A 26,078-nucleotide genomic window follows, 5' to 3' on the forward strand; every position below is an offset into this window, starting at 1 on the left:
GAAAATTGACGGAAACTCAATTCAAAGAATATCTTTGCTTCTGGATAACAGAAGCTGAATATAAAATTTGAAAAATATTTGAATCGATTGGGTTTATTTATTTAATTCTGAAAAAATTGTTTTAGGCATGAAATTATCGCAACATTCGATGCCAGCAAGTTTTTGTAGTCTATCATCAAATTCCAGTGGGTTGAAACGAACATATTCTGATTTTGAGGATGAACTCCCTGTACCTCCTAAAAAGAAAAATCAATATTTTTAAGATTTGATTCAACATTTTGTGGAAATTCAATGCTAGGTAAACTTCAATGATTAATATCTCAGAAAATATCGATCTTAGTGATTTGGTGCTGAGGACCTTTTGTAGAGAATTGAATTTCCTACAAAATTATCATTTACATTTTTTCTGTATGTCTTGTTGTTTATGAGATAATGAGTGAAAAAACAAGAATTCTATAAAAAATTCGGTTTGGCGGTCCGTACTACCCCGCCAGTATGTGTTACGACTTCGCGACAATGGACACTTGTAGAGCATTTAATTCTGAAAAAAACCCGTCCATGGTCAAAGCGATGCTATGAAATGCCACTGAGCTATAGAAATTTAAAAAAAAAAAATGAAAGTTCTCGTATAATTCAAATGGGAAATCTTCACACGCTGTGTAGGAGTACTTCATATTAATATTAAGGGCTCAAACTTTCAGGGAATTTTTTGGGTGTATTTCCAACAAAATTTCGATGGAAACGAAAAAAATAGTCGCAAAAAGCACCCTAATATATATATATATATATATATATATATATATATATATATATATATATATATATATATATATATATATATATATATATATATATATATATATATATTAGGGTGTACCAAAAAATCGGATATTTTTTTCTTCACTTTCTGCTAAAAATTTCGTAGAAGATGTCGAAACAAAAGGCCTGTTTAAAGGAGAGTTCTTAATTTTAATTTAAAGAGGTCCTCCATCGATTCTGAAGTTTTTCCCATTTAAATAACGCGGGTAAAAATTTTTTTTTCATTTTTACTGCCGCAACGTCTGAAGATTTCATTTTTTCATAAAATAAACTATTAGACTTCATTTGAGATTAAATTTTGACCAAAAAATTTCATTGGGTCATATTGCTACCATCAAAGCATGATTTTTTATAAAGCTTGACAGTATCAATTTTCCCCAAATTTCGTGTTTTTCGTAATTTTTAGCTGAACTATCCAAGATAGAACACAAAGTCAAATGACAATTTTGTAGTCCATTTAACGCACTACCAAAAACATTGAATTAAATTTTTTGTATCACCAATATTTTCAAAGTTACAAACCAACAAAATCCTATTTTTCTAATTTTTAGCTTTGTTCAAGTGAACCATCGATAAAAATACAAAAAATTTGGTTCTTATTTTTTAGCACATCAAATTTGCTACAAAATTGTATAAAAAAGATTTGTTTTCTCCGCAATAGCTCAGAGTAACAAGCCTGATAAGTCATATTTTCATAATTTTTCTACTATATTTTCTAAATTATTGACGATAAATGACAAATTTCAATTAAAAATCTAAAGTATATTTAATTCTCTAAAAAATTATCCTAGATTAATTTTTTACATCATAACTTGCTTAATAAGTCAACAAATATTATTGTTATTTATTTCGTTTTTGGTCTATTGAGGTTATTTAACCAATCCTCAAGGCAACCCTGATTGAGTAAACATATTAAAAATGATTGGACACATTCCATTCCCACAAGATATATTATTGAAAATAAGAAAATCGAATGATTAACAAGTATTCGATATAATCAAACATCAAATTCTTTCTAGTACTTTGTAATCCTTTTCTGTTTCAAACGATCTTCTATTTTTCGAACTGAAAAACATGCTAAATTCTATATTGAGTTAGATAAGCGTTTTAATGTTCCAATAATAAAATTTTTGAAGGCTTTTCAATCATAATCTACAGCAGAAAGTTTTAGGGATAGTCTGCAGGATCAACTGAATTTTCGGATAAATGGTTAAGGATTAAATACACAGTATAAAATACAAATTCGAGGAGCAACTAGTTTCAATAGAATGCATAAGAATAAGAAAAGGTATTTTTGACAAATTGAGCCCTTAATGAAGTAATTTACTACAAGTTAATAATTGTTATTTATAAAACTATATTTAGATTCACACTAATAAATCGGATAATGCCGGCATAAATTACAAGTTTTCTATATAAAAACGAGATCTATTATATTTCCAGACATTTAAACGTATTTGATTAGTAGCTTAGTTATGTAGTAATTCTTAGTAACGTTAGGAAATTTTTTCCTATGCTCTTCAACAACTTGCAATAAATATTGCCTTTGTTCTTCACTCCTGGACAAACAGTTGTTGTACTCATGAATTAATGCTACGCCTCGTTCAGCGAGATCATTAATCACTTGGAAGTCAGACAGCACTGATTTACAGTGTTAATAATTTTGATCAGATGCCCAGAGATCTGGATCCTTGTCCATGAATTGATGTGGTAATTCAAACTGTCGAAATAAAAGCAATGATTGCTTACTAGCAAAATCACAGAGATTTTTCGATAATAACAAGCTTCTATCTTTGGCAATAAACTTTTTCGAGTTTGCAGCATTACTGTTTCGCACTTTCATTGCAGCTACGGTTTGCCTTTTAATTTGTAAGGGTACACTGTCATCAAATAACGCTAAACCGACTAACTCTTCGGATAAGCACCATAAATGTCTTAATAATGTCGAGCTTGCTGCGTCAGCAATTTTTTTATGAACAGAACGGTATTGATATAAATTTTTAACCATATTCAAATCTTGATTAGGTGACTTCATCGCAGAAGGTGCTTGAAACCATGAAATGACATAAAATTCGACGAGGAATAAGCAGACATATCTTAGTCCATTTACCTCAGTGGAATTTATTTGAAACTGTTTTCGAAACATAAACAAAGCGTACAGAGCTTTTGACATCTATCTGACATGGTGGTTAGGTCCTGGAGCTTTAAAGCTTATTCCATTTTTCGGATAACCGCCTAAAAATATCAACACCAATTGTAAAAACTCTTTATAATCGTCTCGGTCATGCTTTTCCTGAAATATAAAATTTGTAATTGAATTTTGAGGATCTGAATTAAGATTTGTGACTAATCAATAAATTAATCGCAATTATCATTTAGAATTTGAAGAAAACACTATGATCCGGTTTTAAATGAGTACTATGCGAATAACGCTACTAAGTCAGAAAATTAGGAAAGTACAATAATTTCCAATTTTTTATAGTGAGTTTTGAAAGGATGTAACTTTATTAAAAGCTGCTATTTCGAGATAAAATAAAGCATTTTAACTCTTAAATTCTCTACTAATAAAAATGAGACACAGAATTTTTTCACAGGTTTTCCTTTCAGCCCGATCAGAACTAATATTAACAATCAAAATAATTTTTAAAATTTGTTGATTTTCAAATATATTTCTACAAGAGGTTCATTATTTGACCAAAAAATGTAGACGAGAATTTTGACAATGAAAAGAAAAATTTGATAAGATAATAATAGTGCTCGATAACCAATTATGATTGTTATAGAATATTTTGTAGTTGGTATATGGTCGTCGGTGTTTTTGTCTTTGAGTTCATTATTGCAAAACCATAAAGTACTCTCCAAAATAACCAAAACGATGACCTTCTTAAAACTAATGTACAAATGTCAATAATTAGAAAAAATTATTATAATTTAAATACCTGTAGTCGATGAATAATGAAACTTATTATTTCATTTTTTTAACTTCCCGCTAAGAAAATCGAAGATTTTCAAAAATCGGCAAGTTATTGTTTTCACCCCGTTTTGCAAAAATCGAGTTTTCATCAGATCTCGACGTTTGAAGGTCACAGGAAGCTTCCCTGACTATCCCTGCGAGGTTGTCACGGTGTCTGTATGTATGTGTGTGTGTGTGTGTGTGCGTGTGTGTGTGTGTGTGAAAGTATGTGAACCGCTTATAACTTTTGAACGGCTCGACCGATTTCATCGCGGTTGGTGCCATTCGAAAAGGGCTTGACCAAACTTAGATTTTGAAAACTATTTGGACCGATTCAGATCAATAGATTTTGAGAAATCTTAAAAAAACTGAAAAAAAAATTTTTTTCAAATGTGGTTTTTTTAGAATAACTTTTAAACGGCTTAAAGGTTCAATTCCAAAAACTAATCAGCTCTTAACCTCAAAAAACTACGTCGATCGCCACCAGTCCGGTCAAAATCGGTTGATTCGTTCGAGAGATATCGTGAACGAAAGAAAACCGAAAAAAGGGTTTTTTCGGAATAACTCCAAAATTCCTAGCGCGATCAATTCAAAATTTAAGATTTTTTGTGAGGCTTAAAAAACTGCGTCGAATGCTTCTAACCGCGTAAAAATCGGTTTATTCATTCAAAAGTTATGGCGGTTTAAAAATTCAAAAAATAGTGTCTTATCAAATCTCTATCAGACTTTTGAGCTCGAAGAGCTTTAAAGCATAGGAAAGTAATATCTTTGAGCTCGGAGAGCTCAAAATAACCCATAAATTGTATTTCTGAGCTCGAAGAGCTCAAAAACGTCATTGGTGCAATTTTAAGCGCCTAAGTATGGAATTAGCGGGAAGTTGCAGGGATGGCCTTCAGGGTCAACCGTTTTTCTAATTTTTTTTTTCGTGAATTCTTTCATTTATAATTGAATCCTGAATACCAGTTTCAAATTTTGTTTTGTCTATCTTTTTCCAATTATTTTGGAATCGTACAAAAACTGCTACATTAGGAGAACTTACTCTTGGCCAAACAAATTCGACAACGCTTCTTAAAATCAATTTGTACACATGATGTCGACATCCCAAATATGATAATGGCTTTTTTAACATTTTTTCTAATTAGCCGCATGTTCCTTTATCAACTCCTTAAATAAAAATTATTAAAAATATTAATATTACCAATCATCAGCCGGAAGTATAAACTATAATATCGAAAAATATATTCTTGAACCAGTATTAAAAGTAAGTTGCATGCAATGAACATAAATGACAAGATCTGCAAAATTTTCTGCACACAAGGTTAGTTTCTTTAAAGTTGTAACTTGATGCCAGTAGAAAACGAGGCATTGGAAATATCATGATTCTGGTTTGAAAAATTTTAAATAGGCAAATTAAATGATATATTTAAGAACAACCGTGTCGTCCCGAAGCAACAATATTACAACTTTAAAAAAGCTTTTTTTATATGCGTCATTTTACCAAATAAAATCGATTTAACTCATATTGGAACTTTCACAAGATCAGACGTGATTTTATTAATATTGGTACTTATTTGCATAAGAATAATGAAGAAATAACAATATTTAAAATATGAATGAAATTTTAAAAATCATCACTTATTTGTAAGGGCTCCAATTTTTAAAGGATTTCTCTCTCTCTAATAAAAAAAAATACCTTCAAAAAATTATAAAATAATAGGTAAAGATTGTCTTGTCAAAATGACATTGTTTGGTGGAATGATCCACATACTTTTTCGGAAACAGGTGAATGTTGTTTACTAATTCATTTACCTGTATTTGTCGCACATTTGTCAAAGCACATAGCTTTAAGGGGGTCTTCTACTCTAGAAATTTCAAAAAATCGAAAAATTTTTTTTTTCACAATTCGATAGTTTATATAGTCAAAAATATATCTCTAAAAGGATTTTTCAAAATTCAAATTATTTCCAAAGTTATAGCCGTTTTAGTGTCGTGGCAACTAAACCGGTTGGGCGGACGACTGGAACAATAGACGATTGGAGGCCCGGGCTACCTGAGTATGAATAACTCTCTCTCTTTTCTTCTTTCTATTATACTTTCAGTCTACGGAAGGCAAAAAAAGAGAATAGTGGAATTGGTGGCAAGGGCGCTGGTAAGTTGACTGATAAAAAAATCAACGAGTTGTCTTTGTATTACGGATTAGCTATTCGTCGTCATCCTGACTCCGTCGAGGATATGAAACGTGAAATATGGGCAACTTACTTTCACAAAAGTTCAACTGATAAGAATCCTCAGCACATGAATTGTCCACCTGGACCAGACAGTTGGTGCAAGTGGCAGAAAGCAGCGGCCGAAGGAACTCTAAACGATTTTTCCCACGAGGATCCACCTCTAACTGATAAGGTTTTAAAGGTTTTAAAGCCTATTTACGAAAGCTTATCGGATGATTCTTTATTAGAGCGTTGTTTGGGTAGCGAAACTCAAAATAACAATGAGTCGCTAAATTCTTTGATATGGACATTTGCACCGAAACATATTCATGCCGGATCCCAGACAATCGAAATTGCTGATTATTTAGCTACCTGTATTTTTAATGAAGGCTTTTATCCTATTTTAAATATTATGATACTAATGGGAATGAAAATTGGTCCGGAATCTTATGGGTTTGCTGTAAGGCGCAACGCAAGAAGAATTGAACGGTCTGACGTTCGAGCTTCAGATGCTTCGAAAGAAGGAAGAACTGCTCGTTATGAGGAGAGAAATGCGGAAAACATTCAATATGAAGTCGAGGAAGGCCCAATGTATGAAGCTGGGATGGCTGATTAAAAGAATGTAAGTTATACGTACTATACTATCAGTTACGCTGCCTAAAACTTAACGTAAAACTTTAAACGCGTTTTTCTCGAAACTACTTTTTTCGATGCGGTAACCACAATATCTCAAGTTCTAATCAGCTTATTTACGTGAAATGTGGCATTAATATTCTTTATATATCTCTCTAACGCATGAACCAACAAAAAATAAAAATTAAAAATTTTTAATATTTTTAAAAAATTCGACAAAGTTGAAAAATTAGTGAAAAAATCGACCTTTATTTTTGAGTAGCCGCCATTTTATGAAAAAAAATTTTTTTTTGTTTCGTTGGTTCATGCGATAGCGACATTCATACTAATCAAGAATCCATCATTGTTTTATTTTTCAGATGACCACAAGGGCGGAAATCATGGCGATGAGGACACTGCTTTTTTTTTCCCCCCTCTACTTCAAGGATGCATAACTTGATGAAAAAAAATTTTTTTTTTTTGAAATTTATTTTGTGTATTTTTTAAATATAAATAAACACATGATAAAAAAATGGATGGTAAAATTATCAAATGCTTTTTTTTTATCGACTGCCGTAAAACGCTCGAAATTCGAGCCTCTAGAGTAGAAGACCCCCTTAATCCGATCTGAAATATTCCACTCATTTATGGTTTTCTTGATGGCGATTGCTTGGTTTAAACCAGTTCTACGGTCAAGTTTTGGTACTCCCAATAACTGCTGAGTATTGACACCCGATAAGATTATTGGAAGTCTTTTGACTTTATCCCGGCCAGTAATATCAGGCAGCAACTTTCCATCCCAGTGGATGACAACGCATTGAGCAACTCGTAGATCAGTTTTCAAATCTTCAGCAATCTTTTTTCTTATCTCTCGATCCGATTTCGATGGTCATACGGTGGCTTATAGAAACATCATTTAAATTGATTCCTAAAGCTGATGCAAATGCGCAAAAAAGATGCGTGGCTTGTCTACTACTCACATTCGCTCTATTTATTGCCAAAACCACTTCTGGTGTCATAAGTTTTAATTTTTTTAGTTTTTGTTCAACAGGTAGCTCATCGAAGAAATCAGAAGTAGTAGAATGATTTGATTGAATTGATATAGTAGAAGTGGTCGAATGTTGTGAAAGAGGTAACAAAGAGACTATAAATAGAAATTATAGAAAAATAATCATTAAAAAAAAATGAGAAAAAAATTGAATGTTATTAGCTCATAAAAAAGATCTTTTGAATAGCGAGAACTTCATAAACATTAAGCTCACACTCATTTAAACATGTTTACAACTTTCTGGTCTACTGTAAATGATGATAGAATATTACTTTTATCTTAAATAGCCGAAAACTCACATATTTGGTTTCTAGTGAAATTGCTCGTATATTTTTAGTAATGTACAGTATTACATAAAGCATTAGTAGAGTTTGAGCGAATTGCCTATCAAGTAAGTGAAGAATATAAAAATTATGACGTTAGTATAGACTATTCACAGTACATTTACTCAGTAAAAAATTTTTTGTCATTGCGTAAAGTATAAAAATTTTTGTGTAGAATATTACACTCTAGTGTGTTGAATTTTACATTCTCATGTGTTGATTTAACACACTAGAATGTTGAATTCACATTAGTTTGTGTAATGACAGTCAGTAAAACAAATATTTGTGTTAAATTAGACGAAAATTTTTTTACTGTGTAAAAATCATTCACAGAATAATAAATTAAAAATGAATTGTAAAGTTATTAATGTAAGAAGAATTCTTTAAAATGGATTATTAAAAATAAAAGCAACGAGTAACCATTCTATTTTACCTGCTTCATCAACTTCATTAGTATTTACATTTGCCCCAGCACTTTCCATCGAAATAAAATTTGAATTGTCTTCCACACAAAAGGTCGATCTATTTTGTACATCTTCAATATTGGCTGAAATCTTTATCAATTGACTACGTTTGCAAATTTCCCGACTAGCAATCAAAACTTTCCTTTGAGTAGAGGAGCAAGGGGCTTCCGAGATACTGATAAAGTAGGAATCTACATATCGACAGGGTAGTTTGTGTCCATGCTAAATTACCAGCCATATTTTCAACCTTTTTTATCATTTGACCATATTTTCAACCCTTTTTATCGACTATTTTGAATTTTAATTTCCGCCATTTTCCCGCCTCCTTTTTATCCGCCGTTTTCCCGCCTCCTTTTGATCCATCATTTGGTGGCCGCCATTTCCCGCGACTACGTCACCTCTTTTGGCCCGCCATCTAGTAGCCGCCATTTCGTCCCGCTATTTCGTCAGCGTTTTTGTAAACAAGTCCTAACTTGTTAGTGACGTCATTTTCTGACGAAATTTTTTTTCTGATGTAACCCTTTGTGCGCAATTTACCCCCACTTTTTCATCTTTATGGTGGTAGTGGGGATTAACGATATAAAATCAGCTCACAACCGCGAGATCATCATTCAGTTTGGATTTGTTAGCCTGTACACTTCAAGCTAACCAGTGAAAAAAATTTCGTGATTTAAATATTAAAAGAACCATCTTTAACCTGAAAATGGCATTAGTTGAGCTCAACAAAATCACTTTATCTACACTATCATCAAAGAAAGGATAACATATTTAAATTTGTAATTAAATCCTGAATGTATGTAAAAAAAATCTGATAATTTTGAGTTTTACTCACCCATCAATTAACCTGTTCTAATTTTTAATTTTACTGCTAGCTATTAGTTATTTCTTGATTTTTATTTTTTCTTTTATCATTATTTTGATTCATTATTATTATTATTAATATTATTTTTATCATAATGAGAAAATAAAAATTAAAAAAAAAAATAAATTAACAAGTTATGAAAAATTATTTATTACAACAAGGATAAAAATAAAAAGTAACGTTTATTATTATTATTATAAGAAAACTTAAAAAATAAATTAAATAAATTATGAAAACATTTATTATTATAATGAAAAAAAAAATACCAAATCAAAATTAGCATTAAAGACAAAAAATTAGAAAAAAAAAAATTTCACTATCCGCATGAAAATGAAGATTATAAATCTATAAGTATTTCATCATTATCGTTTGATGCCGATGATGTTCACCATCAGAATCATAATCTACATTTTCATTCGGATAATGGAAAATCTCTACAAAATTATTTCCTCTCGATGCTGATCCTGTTAAGGATGCAATAATTTCAGTGGACGCCACAGATTGCGAACATGGTTCTTGTCCTCTAACACGTGATGATGATGATGATGATAATGATGAGGATGATGATTGACAATGGTTACACATCCTATCTGCAGACTTCTCCTCCAATTTACTCTCCATAAATAAACTTGGAGAGTCATCACATTCATCATCCTCATTATCTGCAGCGTAGCTATCATCATCCAGATGATTATGGATAGGACGACCCCATGATAGTGAATCATCATTATCATCATCATCATCATCATCATTGTTGGTCGGCAACCGGTTCAAATTTAACCCAGGCATACCACCTGAGGTTCCCGGCTGTGGAGATGATGGTGGTAGTGATGAATTTTCCATATTTCCAAAGCGGACTCTGAGTCTGCTCAGTTCGTCACTTGATGAGCTTGATGAGCTTGATGAGCTTTGTCGCCGTCCTCGCAATCGTCGTCGCCCTCGCAATTGTTGTTGTTGTTGCTGCCGCAGTAAAGAGCTCGGTAGTAACCACCGACTAATTATGATCCTCATCCTCATTGATTCATTAGCCCATGAATAAAATTCACTAGCAATTGATTGTAGTGGTGGTGGTGTTCGAGACCGCTGCGAATGTAAATTAATGCTTCTCGGTGTAAATTCAATGCTGCTAATGTTAAGAAAAATACGTGACGCATAATCATATAAAATGACATAATGATTAGCTGTGATTGAGTTGTCTCCAACCACCCCAAATAGTTGAAACCACCATGCTTCAACATCGTGGCGTATTCTTAACATTGAGTTGTAACCCGCCACTTCAATGTGAGGGTACGAAGATATTTCTCCACCATTTGATATGATATCAAAGAAAAGTTCACGTAGATGATTTACTAAATCATTCAAGTTTGGATAAAAATGATTTAGCCACATTCGAGGGATGATGACATCATAGTGAATATAGCTGGTTACGTGGTTACGAAATATTTCACTTTTTATGAAATTCCTAAAATCTATCTACTAGGACTTTTAAAAAAAATTGAAGTACACAATAACGCACACCAAGTACGTTCCAAAATTGTTTCTTTTAATTTTTAAATTTACAACAAAATTTTTTTTAATTTCCGAAAATCATATACAACCATATCGGTTACTTGGATTTTTTAATTTTCTATTTTATATCTTTTTGTAAAGAAATAAAAATTTTTTTTCTTATTAGTCTTATGAACGTGGACTTGGCGTGATGATTTTACAGTGTAACTGTTCTTGTTCGGATTTCAGTATTTTTTGAAATTATAATAAAAATTGACAATTTTAATTTAATACATTTCCGGTGGCAAACTATCCCCTTTAAGCTATAGTTCATGTAAAAGTTATTCTTGCGCTGCCTGGCGTGTGTAATTGCAAGCTGTCAAATATCTTTTTTTCACTGTAAATTCCCATCTATTATAAGATTAGCATGCACCCTTATATTATTTAGTCTCTGGCCGTTCACTTGTTACATAAGAAAAAAGTTAAAATCTAAAAATCTGGGTCGCTATAGTTTGTGCTGATTATTTTTAATAATTTTAAATAGAAATTATAAAGATAATTGATAATAATCAAGTAATACGCGTAATAAAAAGCATGAACTACTATTATAAAATATCATATAAAAAATATCAAAGTAAATTTGAAAAAAAATTTGTAACCTCAAAAAACCGTTCTGTTTACGGTATATACACACTCGGTAGTCTGGCTTGAGAACGGAACTTGGCGCCAGACTCTATCGAGTCTGTTGATTCGAGACGCCGTCTAACAAATCTTAGAATTCCATGTTGGTAACTGAACTATGATGGTAAATAGAATTGTACTATTGACATGTGATTTTTTGTCGCGGGAGATTTTAAAATTTATTTATTAGAAAAAAAAATTAATAAATTATGAGTATTTATAAAAATTTAATTTAATTTAAAAAAATAAAATAAAAATATTATTAATTTAGTTTAAAAAAAAATATATTTAAATTTAAACTATTGTTAATTTATTTAAAAAAAAAAATTTTTTAATTTAAACTATTACTAATTTATTTTAAAAAATATTTAAATTTAAACTTTAACTAATTTATTAAAAAAAAAAAAAACATTTAAATTTAAACTATTACTAATTTATTTTAAGAAATATATTTGAATTTCAACTTTTACTAATTTATTAAAAAAAAAAAAAACATTTAAATTTAAACTATTACTAATTTATTTAAAGAAAAATAAATATTTAAATTTCAACTATTATTAATTTATTTTAAAAAATATTTAAATTCAAACTATTATCAATTTACGTTAAAAAAAAAAAAATATTTAAACTATCACTAATTTATTTTAAAAGAAATATTTAAATTTAAATTATTATTTATTTTTTCTTTTAAATAAAAAAAATTTTAATTTAAACTATTACTAATTTATTTTAAAAGAAATATCTAAATTTATTTTATTGCTGTTGATTAAAAATAATTTTGCTTTATTGTTTTCTACAAAATTTACAATTGACAACTAATGGAATGTTATCAAAAAAATCATCATATTCAATTGCTGTTATCCTATAATGTTTATTACAGCGCCTGTACTTCATGATGTCCTTATCCTCCTGAAAAGCTGCTGGTAGTTTTAACCAGATACTGTTGATTTTGTCAGCAGCACATCCAATAATAAAATATTCAGGTAGCATGGCAATATCTTGAGGTCTCATATCTTCAATATTTAACTTGCAGAATAATTTGTGATTTTTCAAGCGATGGACTCCCACAGTAATTTTTAACAAACCATTCCTTTAACTTTTTAACATTTTCTAAAGCACACCAGTACAAGTTGGCCTGCTTAGCATGGTTGCTACAGAAATGACAAGTGTAATCTTGGCGTTTTTTCAGCGGTGGACAGTCCAGGTTCTCCAAGTCAATAATTGTCTTTGACTTGACAATATTCTGTAGCCAACGTTTTTTCTCCAAGCCCTTGACGTATATGAACTGCTTGTCAGCGACTGCTTTGTCTATAACTTGGTTGAGTTTGCTGTAAGCAACTTGTCCTTGAGTCCAGGAAATTTTATGGCATGCAGCGATGATGGCTTTGTTAAGTCGCTGGTAGTGTAAAGATTGAAAGTCCCAAGGGTAAGGTGGCTTGAAGACTGTACTTGATATTTCTTCAATCTCCTGATCAATGGTGATCCAAGCCAGCTCCTTGACTATGAAAGTTTCACCTTGAAATCCTTGAACGTCGATTATAATTTCCATGATGCTTCCAAGTTGAAGAGAGAGTTAGAACTGAACTGCTGGGAACTCGTTATGTTTATATAATATCAGTCATGGAAAGCCGTGATTGGTTGTTGGTGAGTAATGGGAGAAACGATTTGCAGTGAGAAAGGGGTAATGACGCTAGAAAGATGATGCAACAGAAAGGATCGATTGCTAGCTTCAAGATGGAGGTTATGACGTCACGTCAGAAAGGATGATGCAACAAACAGACACGATGGCTAGTCTCAAGATGGAGGTTATGACGCTCCGTCAGAAAAAGATGATGCAACAAACAGACGCGATGGCTAGCTTCAAGATGGAGGTTATGACGCCGCGTCAGAAAGGATGATGCAACAAACAGACGCGATGGCTAGTCTCAAGATGGAGGTTATGATGCCACGTCAGAGAAGATGATGAAATAGATGATTTGTGGTGGGGGTTGAAGAAAGGCTGACGCAATCGCGAGCATATAAAAGCGGATATCTTCACGAGCATTTTCATTATTGAAGTGAATCTTATACAGTGAAGAACCTCTACAAGAACAGAATCTATATCCAAGTGCTACAATCAAGTGCTACGATCAAGTGCTACAAGAACGAATCTCTACTCAGCGCTTCACAGTTCTTTTTAGGAAGACTTTGTAAAGGAACTCTTCAAGTCAAAATGGATTTGAAGACAGCCATCACCAACTTGGTTTCATCAGTCATCACAGCTTTTGAAGAACTCAGCCAGCTTGATCAAGTTCCTCAAGCTACAAGTTTGAAGTGGTTTGATATCTGTGAGGACAATGCTCAATACTACAGCATCATTCTACTCGATCCAACATCAAACGTTCATCTCCGGCAATCTCTACAATCAAAAATTACTCTCCTAAACACCTATGGAGAAAAATTCTTAGGATTGAGCCATAGAGTTGTTGGTGGTGACTTTAGTAATCGAGCTGCTGCTACCATCAAGTGGCAGGACATGGAGAGTGCATTCGAGGGTAGAATCAAGACGGGATGTGTCATAAATCTCCGTCACACTAACTTGAAGACTTTCTTGAACGATGCTGAAGACTTGGTTATTGAGAAAGTTCAAGAAGCCATGCAGCAACATGTAAGTCTAAAAGTCAACACCCTGCTCCTTTGTCGATTTGAATGTAATAAGAATGATGCTGTTGTTGCAGAGACCAAGTCATTCCAGAGTAAGAGCTCTACAATTTTAGCTGGAACAGAATTGCATGAATGGTACCAAGAAAGCATAGTGAATCAAACGTTGAGAAAAGTTGACGAGCTTCAGGAAAATCAGTCAGGTTGGAGTTTGTCAGAAACTCTCAACTTGACTGTTAACATTTCAAGATATACACCACTTCAAGCGGGAATTTCAACGTTTGTACAAGCCCCAGGTGACATTCGGAAGACGGAAGGTGTAGTCAACATAATAAACAAGGATCACTACTGCTTTCGTTGGTGTGTTGTTGCAGCTCTGTATCCAGTTGAAGCAAACAGGAATTTACCATCTTCATATCCATATCCCAGCTCAGTATTGGATCATACAGGAATAACATTTCCAATAGAATTAAAGGATATACCAACATTCGAAAAAATGAATGATTTGAGGATTAATGTGTACGGTATAGAGCCAAAAGAAAATGAAGAAGATCCTAGTGTCATTGTCCCTCTGTACTTGAGTTCGAATCTTGAGTGTCAGAAAGATACTATTCATTTGCTTATGATTGAAACAAGCTTAACATTAAACAAAGATGATAGTATTGAAAATTATAAGCCTATATTTCATTTTGCGTGGATAAGAAACCTTTCACGATTAGTAGGAAATACCGTCAAAAAGGGACATTGGAAGGTATTTTTCTGGGATCGTTGTCTTTGTCATTTCAAAGAAGAGGCTTCATTCCAGAGACATCACTCTGATTGTCTCCAGTACAACAAAGTCAGAATGACTCTACCCACGGAAAAAAATAAAATATTATCATTTAGAGATCATCAATACAAAGATCCAGTACCGTTTGTAGTATACGCAGATCTTGAAAGCGTTCTGGAGGAGGAAACAGAATATATTCAAAAGCATACACCTCACAGTATAGCTTATTATTTACATTGCAGTTATGACAGATCACTGTCCAAGTTCAATTTAAATCGTTCAGGAGATTGTATTAAGTGGTTTGTACAAGAACTTGAATCTATAAGCCACCAAGTCAGTGATTATTTAAGAAATCCAAAACCTCTACCAAAGTTGACTGATGAAGACTAAAAGTCATTTAATGAAGCAGTGAATTGTCATATCTGCAATAAGCCATTTAAATCTGCCAATGATAAGAAGGTAAGAGATCACTGTCACTTCACCGGGAAATTTAGAGGAGCTTCTCATAACTCGTGTAATTTAAATTTTCAACAAAGTCATATTATTCCAATAGTTTTTCATAATTTATCCGGCTATGACTGCCACTTTATTTTAGAGTCTGCAGCAACAGTTTTCAATGGTTCCGTAGAAATATTACCTATTAATAAAGAAAAGTACATTGCATTTACTAAAACTGTAGACGGTACTAACATTCACCTTAGATTCATCGACTCATTTAGATTCATGGCATCGGGTATTGACAAACTTTCATTTTACTTGACTGACGATGACATGACAATCACACGACAGTTTTATTCTGACTCAGAACAACTTAAACTTGTAACAAGCAAAGGAATCTTTCCCTATGAATATGTGGACAGTTTAGAGAAATTAGACGAGACTGAACTACCAGACAAACAAGCTTTTTACTCTCGACTGAACGATAAACACATCAGTGACGAAGACTACTCGTTTGCCCAAACAGTATGGAGTAAATTCAATGTACTAACTCTCGGTGAATACTCTGATCTCTATCTCAAAACAGATGTCTTATTATTGGCAGATATTTTTGAAAATTTTCGTGCAAGTTGTTATAAAACATATGAGTTAGACGCTCTCCATTATTATACTGCTCCAGGACTTGCTTTTTCTGCTATGCTCAAACATACAGGGGTACAACTTGAGCTATTACTAGACCCCGAAAAGATACTGTTTTTTGAGAAAGGTCTCCGTGGTGGAGTATCTCAATGCACCAATCGATATGCCAAGGCCAACAATCGCTACATGGGTGAAGACTTCAATCCAGAAGAAGATTAATTCTACATCATGTATCTGGACGTAAACAACCTCTACGGAGCTGCAATGAGGATGTCTCTTCCTCAAGGCTCCTTCGAGTGAGAGGAGAAGATCATCGAGGAGAATATTTCATCAATATTCAACTCTGATGAATCCATTGGATACATACTTGAGGTTGACTTGGAGTATCCTGAAGACCTACATTAACTCCATAAAGACATGCCATTGTGTCCAGAACACTTCACTCCATCAGGCAGCAAGACTCGTAAGCTAGCTACAACACTGCATCCAAAAATGAATTATGTAATTCATTACAAGAACTTGGAACAGTGCTTGCAGCTCGGGATGAAACTTGTAAAAGTTCATCGAGTATTGAAGTTTGCGCAGTCACCGTGGCTCAAACCTTACATCGACAAGAACACCGAGTGTCGTAAAAATGCCACTAATGAGTTTGAAAAGAACTTATTCAAGCTCATGAACAACGCAGTATTTGGTAAGACCATGGAGAATGTGCGTAAACACAAGGATGTCAAGCTGGTGACAAAGTGGCTCGGCCGATATGGTGCAAAAAGTTTGATTTCAAAATCAAACTTTAACAGCTTCACGATTTTCGGGGAAATTTGAATGTTATCTTCAATAAACCGATGTTATGTCGGTTTCAGTATCCTGAACTTGTCAAAGATCTTTGTATATGATTTTCATTACAAATATGTCAAAGAGAACTTCGACAATGATGCTTCAAAGCTACTCTATACCGACACGGACAGCCTCATCTATCACTTCAAGGTACCTGATATTTTTTAAGTCATCAAACGTGATATACACAAGTTTGATACTTCTGACTTCCTAATCAACAACGAGTATGGGATGCCTCAAAAGAATAAGAAGGTTCTTGGGCTCATGAAGGACGAAAACAATGGCAAAATTGTGTCAGAGTTTATCGGCCTCAGAGCAAAGTTGTACGCTTTCAAGCTGCACGAAAAAAGTGAGGTGAAGAAGAGAGCCAAGGGAGTCAAGGGATCAACGTTGCGAACGATCACGTTTGATGACTTCAAGAATTGCTTATTAGATCATGTAAATATTTGTAAAGAGCAATTTTTAATAAGAAGTGATAAACATGTTGTAAAAACTATCAAACAAAATAAACTTGCACTGAGCTGGGATGACGATAAACGTCAACTGCTGGAAGACTCTACAGACACTCTTCCATGAGGCTACAAGAAAGCCGATGTAGAGCCACCAGCTAAAAGGAGGAAAATGTAAATAATTGTAAATACTTGGACTTAAGATTGTAAATAATTAGATTTAAGACTGTAAAAAAAAAAAAAATAATTAGATTTAAGATTGTAAATAATTAGATTTAAGGTTGTAAATAAATAGATCTAAGTTTTTGTTAATAAAATATTTATTATACATCTGTTTTATTAATCGAACTATATGTTTAGTATCAAAACCTAGCCATTTAACACAGTATTTATTTCCACTTTTCTTAATAATTTTTTTAACTAAGTATACATCTGGATGTATATTGTTGGACTTGTGTTTTGTACTGTCTTGATGGTAAAAATCTCAGTCGTCCAGTTTGGTGTATATCCTTTTTCAAATACATTTTTATACTTGCTGATTCGAAACTTGTCACTAACTTTAAATTTATTTTTCTTCTTTGATGTTGGCTGAATTTGTTGATAGATTTTTTCAAGCAGTTGTTTCTCCTGAGCAGCGGTAATATCAGCAGGTTTCATTTTGATGGTACTATGTTTGGTGTTATTGTAGGACTTTACCAAGTTATCAAGTATATCAGTCCACTTGTAGCTACAACGAGCTGTGAATTCTCGCCACATTTTATTCTTAAGTGTTCTATTAAAACGCTCACAGATAGATGCTTTGAGATTGCTGAATGTTGAATAAAGATTTATCTTGTGCTGCTTCATCAGATCTTTAAATTCTTTGTTGTAGAACTCTTTACCCTGATCAACATGGAGATTTTTAGGTATACGACCTTGCTGGAGTACAGACTTCATAGCACTAGTCACATTAGTACCGCTTTTTGATTTAATTGGAACTGCCCAGGCATACTTTGAAAATATATCTATGATTGTAAGCAGATACTTGTATCCTTTATTAACTGTTGCATATGGAATCATCTCAACCAAGTCAGCTTGCCAAGTCTCATCGAGACCTCGGATGTCAACATGACGACGTTTATAGTTCCTGCGAGCTGGTTTGTGAAGCTCTTTAGCTATCACTGCCTTTTTGCTGTCCGTTGAGTTTCTCCACGAGATATTTGATATTATTCTGGTGAGTGGAGATTACTGCTTCAGACATCTGTTTCCGTACAAATTGCACTGTCGCAGCATCATGTTCATTTGAAGGATTACCGAGATTGCACAGTCTTTTATTCTCAATGTTATAGTTTCCATCAGAAGTTACATTGAAACCTCTACCAGCTGGTCCTCGTTGACCTGACTTGTCATTGTCCAGTGGACGTCCAAATATATCGATGCTCATAGTTGTGAACACTTTGACTGTCAACGTCTGAATGAAATAATTTTCTAGAAGCTTTTAATATATAACTCCAGCTTCCCTAAGCTCTTCAATAATTGACATGATTTCATTCGTGTGACTTGGATTCCCAGCAGCTTGAGACGCCATCAGCAGTCGCAAACGGTCAACTAGTTCATTTGGATCATCCCAGTATACATAGTCCATAGGTGTCTTGGTGCAAACATGCTATTACAAAAAATACATACATGCAAATCAGCAATATACAAACATGCAAATCAGCAATATATTTCTTATACTTGTCTGTTGAATCTATGTAAATACTTTTGCTTGAATCATAACTTTTCCTATGCGTATTTGTTCTCTGGATAATTTCCAAATATTTTGTCTTATCATCTTGCGTGACAAGTGTATCTTTCAGTGTTTTTATAAACAATAATTCCAACAACCCATGAGTTATTGGATAATTCCTTTCTTTGACAGTTATTGTTCCATCAAAGATTGCAAAAGCTGTGAACGATGCAAGTGCAGCTAAAAATCAACTTGTTGAAAAGAAACGCCACAACTTGAAGATGGAGGAAATAGCTGTAGGTTGAGGATTATACCTTAAACCTTACCGTACTGGCATGGGACTTTATCTGAAACCATACCCAGAGGGAGCTGGCTGCAAGAACTCAAAAAAACAGTAGAGCTACTACATCGAGCACTGACTAACATTGATTTATTAAAATATGCCAAGCTGCTTAAAATTCCAAATTTTCGTGGAGTTTTCATGAGAAATGATTTACCAAAATCTGGACCTAAAACAAATGAATCAGCAATAATAAATTTGGATGATAAACTTGGACCTGGAACTCACTGGATTGCATACAAGAAAAATCATGATCAAGTAATTTATTTTGACAGTTTTTGTAATCTACAACCTCCGCAAGACTTGATGGAATATCTCGATGTTGGTAGCGTAAAGTACAATCATAAAAGATATCAAGATTTTGATACAATCATATGTGGACATTTGTGTTTAAAATTCCTGACTGGACAACTATAAATGGAAGTGACTCGGGACTACAAGCGTCAGTCATAGCAGAATCATTCACTTTGACATTATCTGGAAATTCCTCCATACTGGAGGCAAATTATTTTCCACCGATTGAGCTATTACCAACAAAAAATTATGTTCTTGGACTTGTTAAGCTCCTAACATTTAATTCAATACCAAATATTGATGATGGTGCTAATAAATTCTATGTGTCATCAAAAAGATCCAAGAGAAGTACAATCAATAGATTTCAAGAAATAACTATACCAACAGGAAGTTATGAAATTAAAGATATTGAAACTTATATAAACAAGACATTACCTGAACTGAGTTTCACTTTAAAAGCAAACAACAATGAGTTGAGAAGTGAAATAAAATGTGATCAGTATATAAATTTTGAACCTGAAGATTCTATTGGATCATTACTTGGATTTACCAACCGCGTGCTTGAACCTAACACAGCACATAAATCTGATTTACCAGTTAAAATATTAAAAATCAACGCTCTGAGAGTCGAGTGCAATATAACTACTGGATCATACATCAATGGTGAGAAGAATCACACAATCCATGAATTTTTCCCGAGAGTTCCAGCAGGATATAAAATAGTAGAGGTGCCAACAAACATCATTTATCTGCCAGTCACCGTACGAGCAATACATAACGTAAGACTCTGTATTGTTGACCAGGACGGGAGAATAGCAAATTTCCGTCGCGAGACTGTTACGATAAGACTGCATATAAAAAGTCTGTATTGGGTATCGTATATGAGACAAAGACTGGTAGTGGGTATAAAAGGATTGCAGCATGCCCAAAGATTATCACTCCTCATCAAGCTCTGAAAGTGTTGACACGTCAGAACGCAGAGTTCCTAAAAAGTCTAGAGCTAAAATTACGTGGAAAATTCACAAGATAAAAATAAATTTTTGTTGTCTAGTTTGTGTAATACCATGGCGGAAATCTTAAATATAAAAAAATCGATTATTTTTGATGAGTCTATTGCGCACTGTGAAGCTCATTCACACCTGCCATACGCATCATCAACATTTAACAACAGTGATGAAATCCGGATTGCTGTTCAGCATCAAGATCTGTGCTTGCTTCCAAGCAAGAGCATATTACATTTTTATGGAAGAATGAGGAAAGCTGATAATACTGCTGTGAGTGCTACTACAAAGATGATCAACATGGCTGTCTGTCATATGTTTGAAGAGATACGTTATGAGTTGAATGGTGTAGAAATTGATAGATGTAAGAATGTTGGTATTACCAGTGTTATGAAAGGATACGCTTCTCTGAGTCCGGGAGAGCAAAATATTCTGGAAAATGCTGGTTGGATTGTTAATGAAGATAATAATAAGTTGACCAATGCTAATGGCTACTTTGATGTCTCAGTACCGCTGAGTTTTATCCTAGGATTTGCTGAAGATTATCAACGAGTTATTGTGAATGCTAAGCATGAATTGATACTGATCAGATCAAATACTGATCAAAATGCTTATGTTGTTACCGTTGAGGATGAAAATGTTTCAATTACGATTCAAAAAATTGAGTGGATTGTACCGTATATAACAATGTCTGACAAGTATAAAATTGAGGTGTTGAATTATATAACCTCTGATCCAGCTATCCTAATCAGTTTCCGGACTTGGGAACTGTATGAGTATCCACTGCTACCAGCTACAACCAATCACATTTGGGCAATCAAAACAACAAATCAACTTGAGAAACCTCGTTTTGTCATCGTTGGATTTCAAACAGCAAGAAAAAATCAATCGAATCAAAATGCAAGCGAGTTTGACCATTGCAGCATAAGAGATATTAAGCTCGTCTTGAACTTTCAGAGTTATCCATATGGAAATTTGAACCTCAACATTACAAATAATCAGTACGCCTTGATGTATGACATGTACACAAATTTTCAAAGTGCTTACTATGGAAAAGAAGCTGAACCGCTAATGGCTAAGAAAGATTTTCTGAATAAAGCACCTCTGTATATAATTGACTGCTCCAAGCAGAACGAGTCAATCAAGTCTGGGCCTGTGGATATACGTCTGGAGTTTGAATCGTCAGCACAGTTTCCAAATCAAACTGCTGCTTACTGTTTGATAATTCACGACCGAATAATTGAGTACAATCCCATCAGCAGCACTGTAAGAAAACTTACTTAATGGTACAGTTTGATCCTAAGCCTACCATACATTACATGTATGTGTGGGACTTTGCATCCAGACAAGCAAGGAAAGGTCCATGGGAACAAGCAGCAAGAGATAGAGAACGATTTCACCGACGAATACAATAATTAAATAAAATAATTGAACCTATGTTAATTAATAAACTTAATGTAATAAAAAATAATTAATAAACTTAATGTAATAAAAAATAATTAATAAACTTAATGTAATAAAAAAATTAATTAATAAAAAAAAAACACTTTTATTTGTAATTTAATGATTGTTTATTTATAAAACCTTATTAAAATAATTATTATAAGATACATTAATTCATAAAAAAGATTTATTATTACATTCATAGCAGTCCTTCTTCAATGGATAAGGGCAATCGAGAATATCATTATACATAGTCTTATAATGCTCTGTACATCTTGTGTAATCGATAAATCTTGAGTCCATCTTCATGTGATGAGGTAGCTTTGACCATACAGCATTTATTTCAAGTTTTGTAAATTGAAGTATGAAAGATTCATCCAAACAAGCAATATCTTGTGGATCCATCTTCACTAAAGACTGGAACTGATAAAAAAGCTGTAGTGACTTTTCCAGCGATGGACTTAGATCCCAACAGCTGAGAAACCAACGTTTCATTCTCTGAACTGTTTTGTAGGCACAAGCATAATTGCTTTTACTTGAGTGATTTTTCTTCAGGAGACACGGTTGGATGGGATCAAAGTCTTCAAGATGGTTGATAAATCTCATCTTCGAAAAATCAATTACTTCAGCTGAAAAATTGATAACTTTTTCAAGCCAATGTTTTTTTTCTTCACCCAAAACATAAACGTATGTTTTGTGCTTCAGAGTCTCTCGCAGCACTTCTTCGAGTTCGTTAAAGAAGAATGATCCTTCATCCCATCTGATGCCACGGTTTCTCAACAAAAAGTGTTTGGTCTCCAAGACCATAAATTCATTGGTGTACCCAACTGGTGGTTCGAAAGTTGCTAGCGCAGCAGTACTTAAAAAATCCACTTCATCGCTAAGCGAGATAACAGCAAGCTCTTTGACAATAAAAGATCCATCAAGCGTGTAGAAGCCTTCAAAATCAATGAAAATCTCCATCTTCTCAACTTAAGTGCTCAAGTTCACAACCGAAAACATAATATCGGTGTCATGGTTGTGAGCTGATTTTATATCGTTAATCCCCACTACCACCATAAAGATGAAAGAGTGGGGCTAAATTGCGCACAAAGGATTGCATCAGAAAAAAAAAATTTCATCAGAAAATGACGTCACTAACAAGTTAAGACTTGTTTACAAAAAGGCTGACGAAATAGCGGGACAAAATGGCGGCAAAATCGCGATAGATGACGGTGAAAGGGTTGTAGAGATAGTCAAAATGGCGGCTGCCAGATGGCGGGCCAAAAGGGGTGACGTAGTCGTGGAAAATGGCGGCTACTAGGCAGACCAAAAGGGGTGACGTAGTCAAAATGGCGGCTACCACGTGGTGGATCAAAAAGGGGTGACGTAGTCGCGGAAAATGGCGGTTACCACGTGGTGGATCAAAAAGGGGTGGGAAAATGGTGGAAATTCAAAATAGGGGCCACCAAATGATGGATCAAAAGGGGACGGGAAAACGGCGGATAAAAAGGAGGCGGGAAAATGGCGGAAATTAAAATTCAAAATAGTCGATAAAAAGGGTTGAAAATATGGTCAAATGATAAAAAAGGGTTGAAAATATGGCTGGTAATTTAGCATGGACACAAACCACCCTGTCAGTAAGTAAATTCCTACTTTATCAGTATCTCGGAAGCCCCTTGCTCCTCTACTCCTTTGTGGTGAGCTTAATGTTGTCAAAAACATTCTGCAGTGCAATATCGAACAGTTTGTCGAGAGAATTGATAAAAGTTTTTTTGGCGAATTGTTGTGCGTAAGTAAATGTAATTTTGACTTGTTTAACAAGACATTGTTCATTAATAAACTGGTATAATTGTTGATACGATAATGATTCATTAAAAAACCAACTGCAATTAAGGACCAATTCCAATGAAAGACAATAGAGTCCTCTTATTGCCGATTTCAAGCGGATAATTGATCAATTATGCAAAAAGTCAATAAATACTCAGAGGGCGTTAGTTGAGAATTCTGTAGAAAATTTGAATTTGACTTTAAACCTCAGCCAGTAATGATAACTCTTTTTAACAGAAAGTGAAAAGTTCCATACAAAAGTTAATATTAATATGAACACGTAAATATGGAGTATAAAAAATTTTTTTATGATTTAATATGTCGTAAAGATGAGTAAAAATGTAATAAGTTTTACAATGTAAAATTATGAAAGGTAAAATATGGAAGGTTTTATCCTGGATTACTAAGGGACTAAAGTAATTTGTTGAACGATTATGTTTTTTTGCAGCAATGGTAATAAACAAATAAATAGATACGGAAAAAAATAATAACTTAAAATACAATAGAAATATGCGAAAAAAGAAATAAAAAGCATCAGAAAGGATTAGATTTTTGATTATTACGAATACTTGTTAATCATTTAATTTTCTTATTTTCAATAATATATCTTGTAGGAATGGAATGTGTCAAATCATTTTCAATACATTTACTTAATCAGGGATGTCTTGAGAATTGGTTAAATAACCTCAATAGACCGAAAACGAAATAAATAACAATAATATTTGTTGACTTATTGAGCAAGTTATAATGTAAAAAATTAATCTAGGATAATTTTTTAGAGAATTAAATATACTTTAGATTTTTAATTGAAATTTGTCATTTATCGTCAATAATTTAGAAAATATAGTAGAAAAATTATGAAAATATGACTTATCAGGCTTGTTACTCTGAGCTATTGCGGAGAAAACAAATCTTTTTTATACAATTTTGTAGCAAATTTGATGTGCTAAAAAATAAGAACCAAATTTTTTGTATTTTTATCGATGGTTCACTTGAACAAAGCTAAAAATTAGAAAAATAGGATTTTGTTGGTTTGTAACTTTGAAAATATTGGTGATACAAAAAATTTAATTCAATGTTTTTGGTAGTGCGTTAAATGGACTACAAAATTGTCATTTGACTTTGTGTTCTATCTTGGATAGTTTAGCTAAAAATTACGAAAAACACGAAATTTGGGGAAAATTGATACTGTAAAGCTTTATTTATTTATTTAATTTATTTTTTATTTATTTTGGTAAAAATTTGTTAACACATCAAACTTACAACAAAATTTGGTGAGTAAGATGTTTCGTAGTATCAAACCATAAAATTTACAGACTGAGTCAGACATATTTTTATAATTTTTCAACTATTTTATAAAATATACTGATAGAGGATATGAAATATAATCAAAATATAAAAACCTTAGTCAATTTACGGCAAAATTAACTGTTTAACCGATAGAAAAGACATTTAATAAAAATTTATAAGAGGAGTTGCGCCTTCGGGCTTGATCGCTCCAACTCGTGAAAATTCGTGTCACACCATGGCTGTCGCTCATGCGCGCTTTGGTTAACGGGAGAGAAGCCGGCTCACGTGGCCGGCGGCAAGCAGTTGTGCTTGGACGCTTGTACTAGTATGACTACTCTGTGTCAATCGTTTTCTGATTTATCACGTATAATACGCATTTACTTTAACATTTAAAATATTCATTAAATATTATTAATTTCATTAACTTCAATTACCAATTAAATTCTCAAATCATTAAAAATCATTAGTAACTGTTCAGTGAATTAAATAAATCAAAATTAATAAGTGACGCCACGTGGTTATTACGCGCCATTTTAACAAAGGATTGCATCAGCCACGCGGCTTTAGTCAATCCATAGTTAACACGCAATAGTTGTAATAAATTATATTAAATTCATTGCTAAACATTTAATCATCATTCTATCAAATCAAATTTCATCAACTATTCGATTCTGATATCGAATTATCTAATTAGTTCCTACACTAATAATTATAATCAATCAATCAGTCTCTACACTGACGTTGTACGTCAATTAATTAGTATTTCACTATTAATTGACTCTAGTTAACTTAAAAGCTAGCGTCAATTCATTAATTCTGAATTAATACCATTTGCTTTTCTAAAGCGGTTGAGCTCACCTCGTTTGTGTTGTTTGCGACGGCTATTTACACATATTCTTTTATTCGCACTACACGCTTTGCGTTCTTACTTATATATTTTTCATTCGAGGAGGTTTTTTCTCAGTCC

The 26,078-nt window shown here is 33.1% G+C and overlaps 1 protein-coding gene across 1 annotated transcript; it reads left to right on the forward strand.

The window, feature by feature from the left end:
- The first annotated feature begins 20,632 nt into the window (after positions 1 to 20,632).
- LOC123274159 lies at positions 20,633 to 21,853 on the forward strand. Its single transcript, XM_044741650.1, has one exon. The coding sequence runs from the start codon at positions 20,633 to 20,635 to the stop codon at positions 21,851 to 21,853; it is 1,221 nt and encodes a 406-aa protein (XP_044597585.1).
- Positions 21,854 to 26,078: the final 4,225 nt, after the last annotated feature.

The sequence above is a fragment of the Cotesia glomerata genome, unplaced genomic scaffold (genome assembly GCF_020080835.1).
Source record: "Cotesia glomerata isolate CgM1 unplaced genomic scaffold, MPM_Cglom_v2.3 scaffold_24, whole genome shotgun sequence".
NCBI classification, from domain to species: domain Eukaryota; kingdom Metazoa; phylum Arthropoda; class Insecta; order Hymenoptera; family Braconidae; genus Cotesia; species Cotesia glomerata.

Excerpts from the sequence above, each read along its gene's own strand:
- LOC123274159 (XM_044741650.1), top strand. The coding sequence starts at position 20,633 with ATGGCGGAAATCTTAAATATAAAAAAATCGATTATTTTTGATGAGTCT.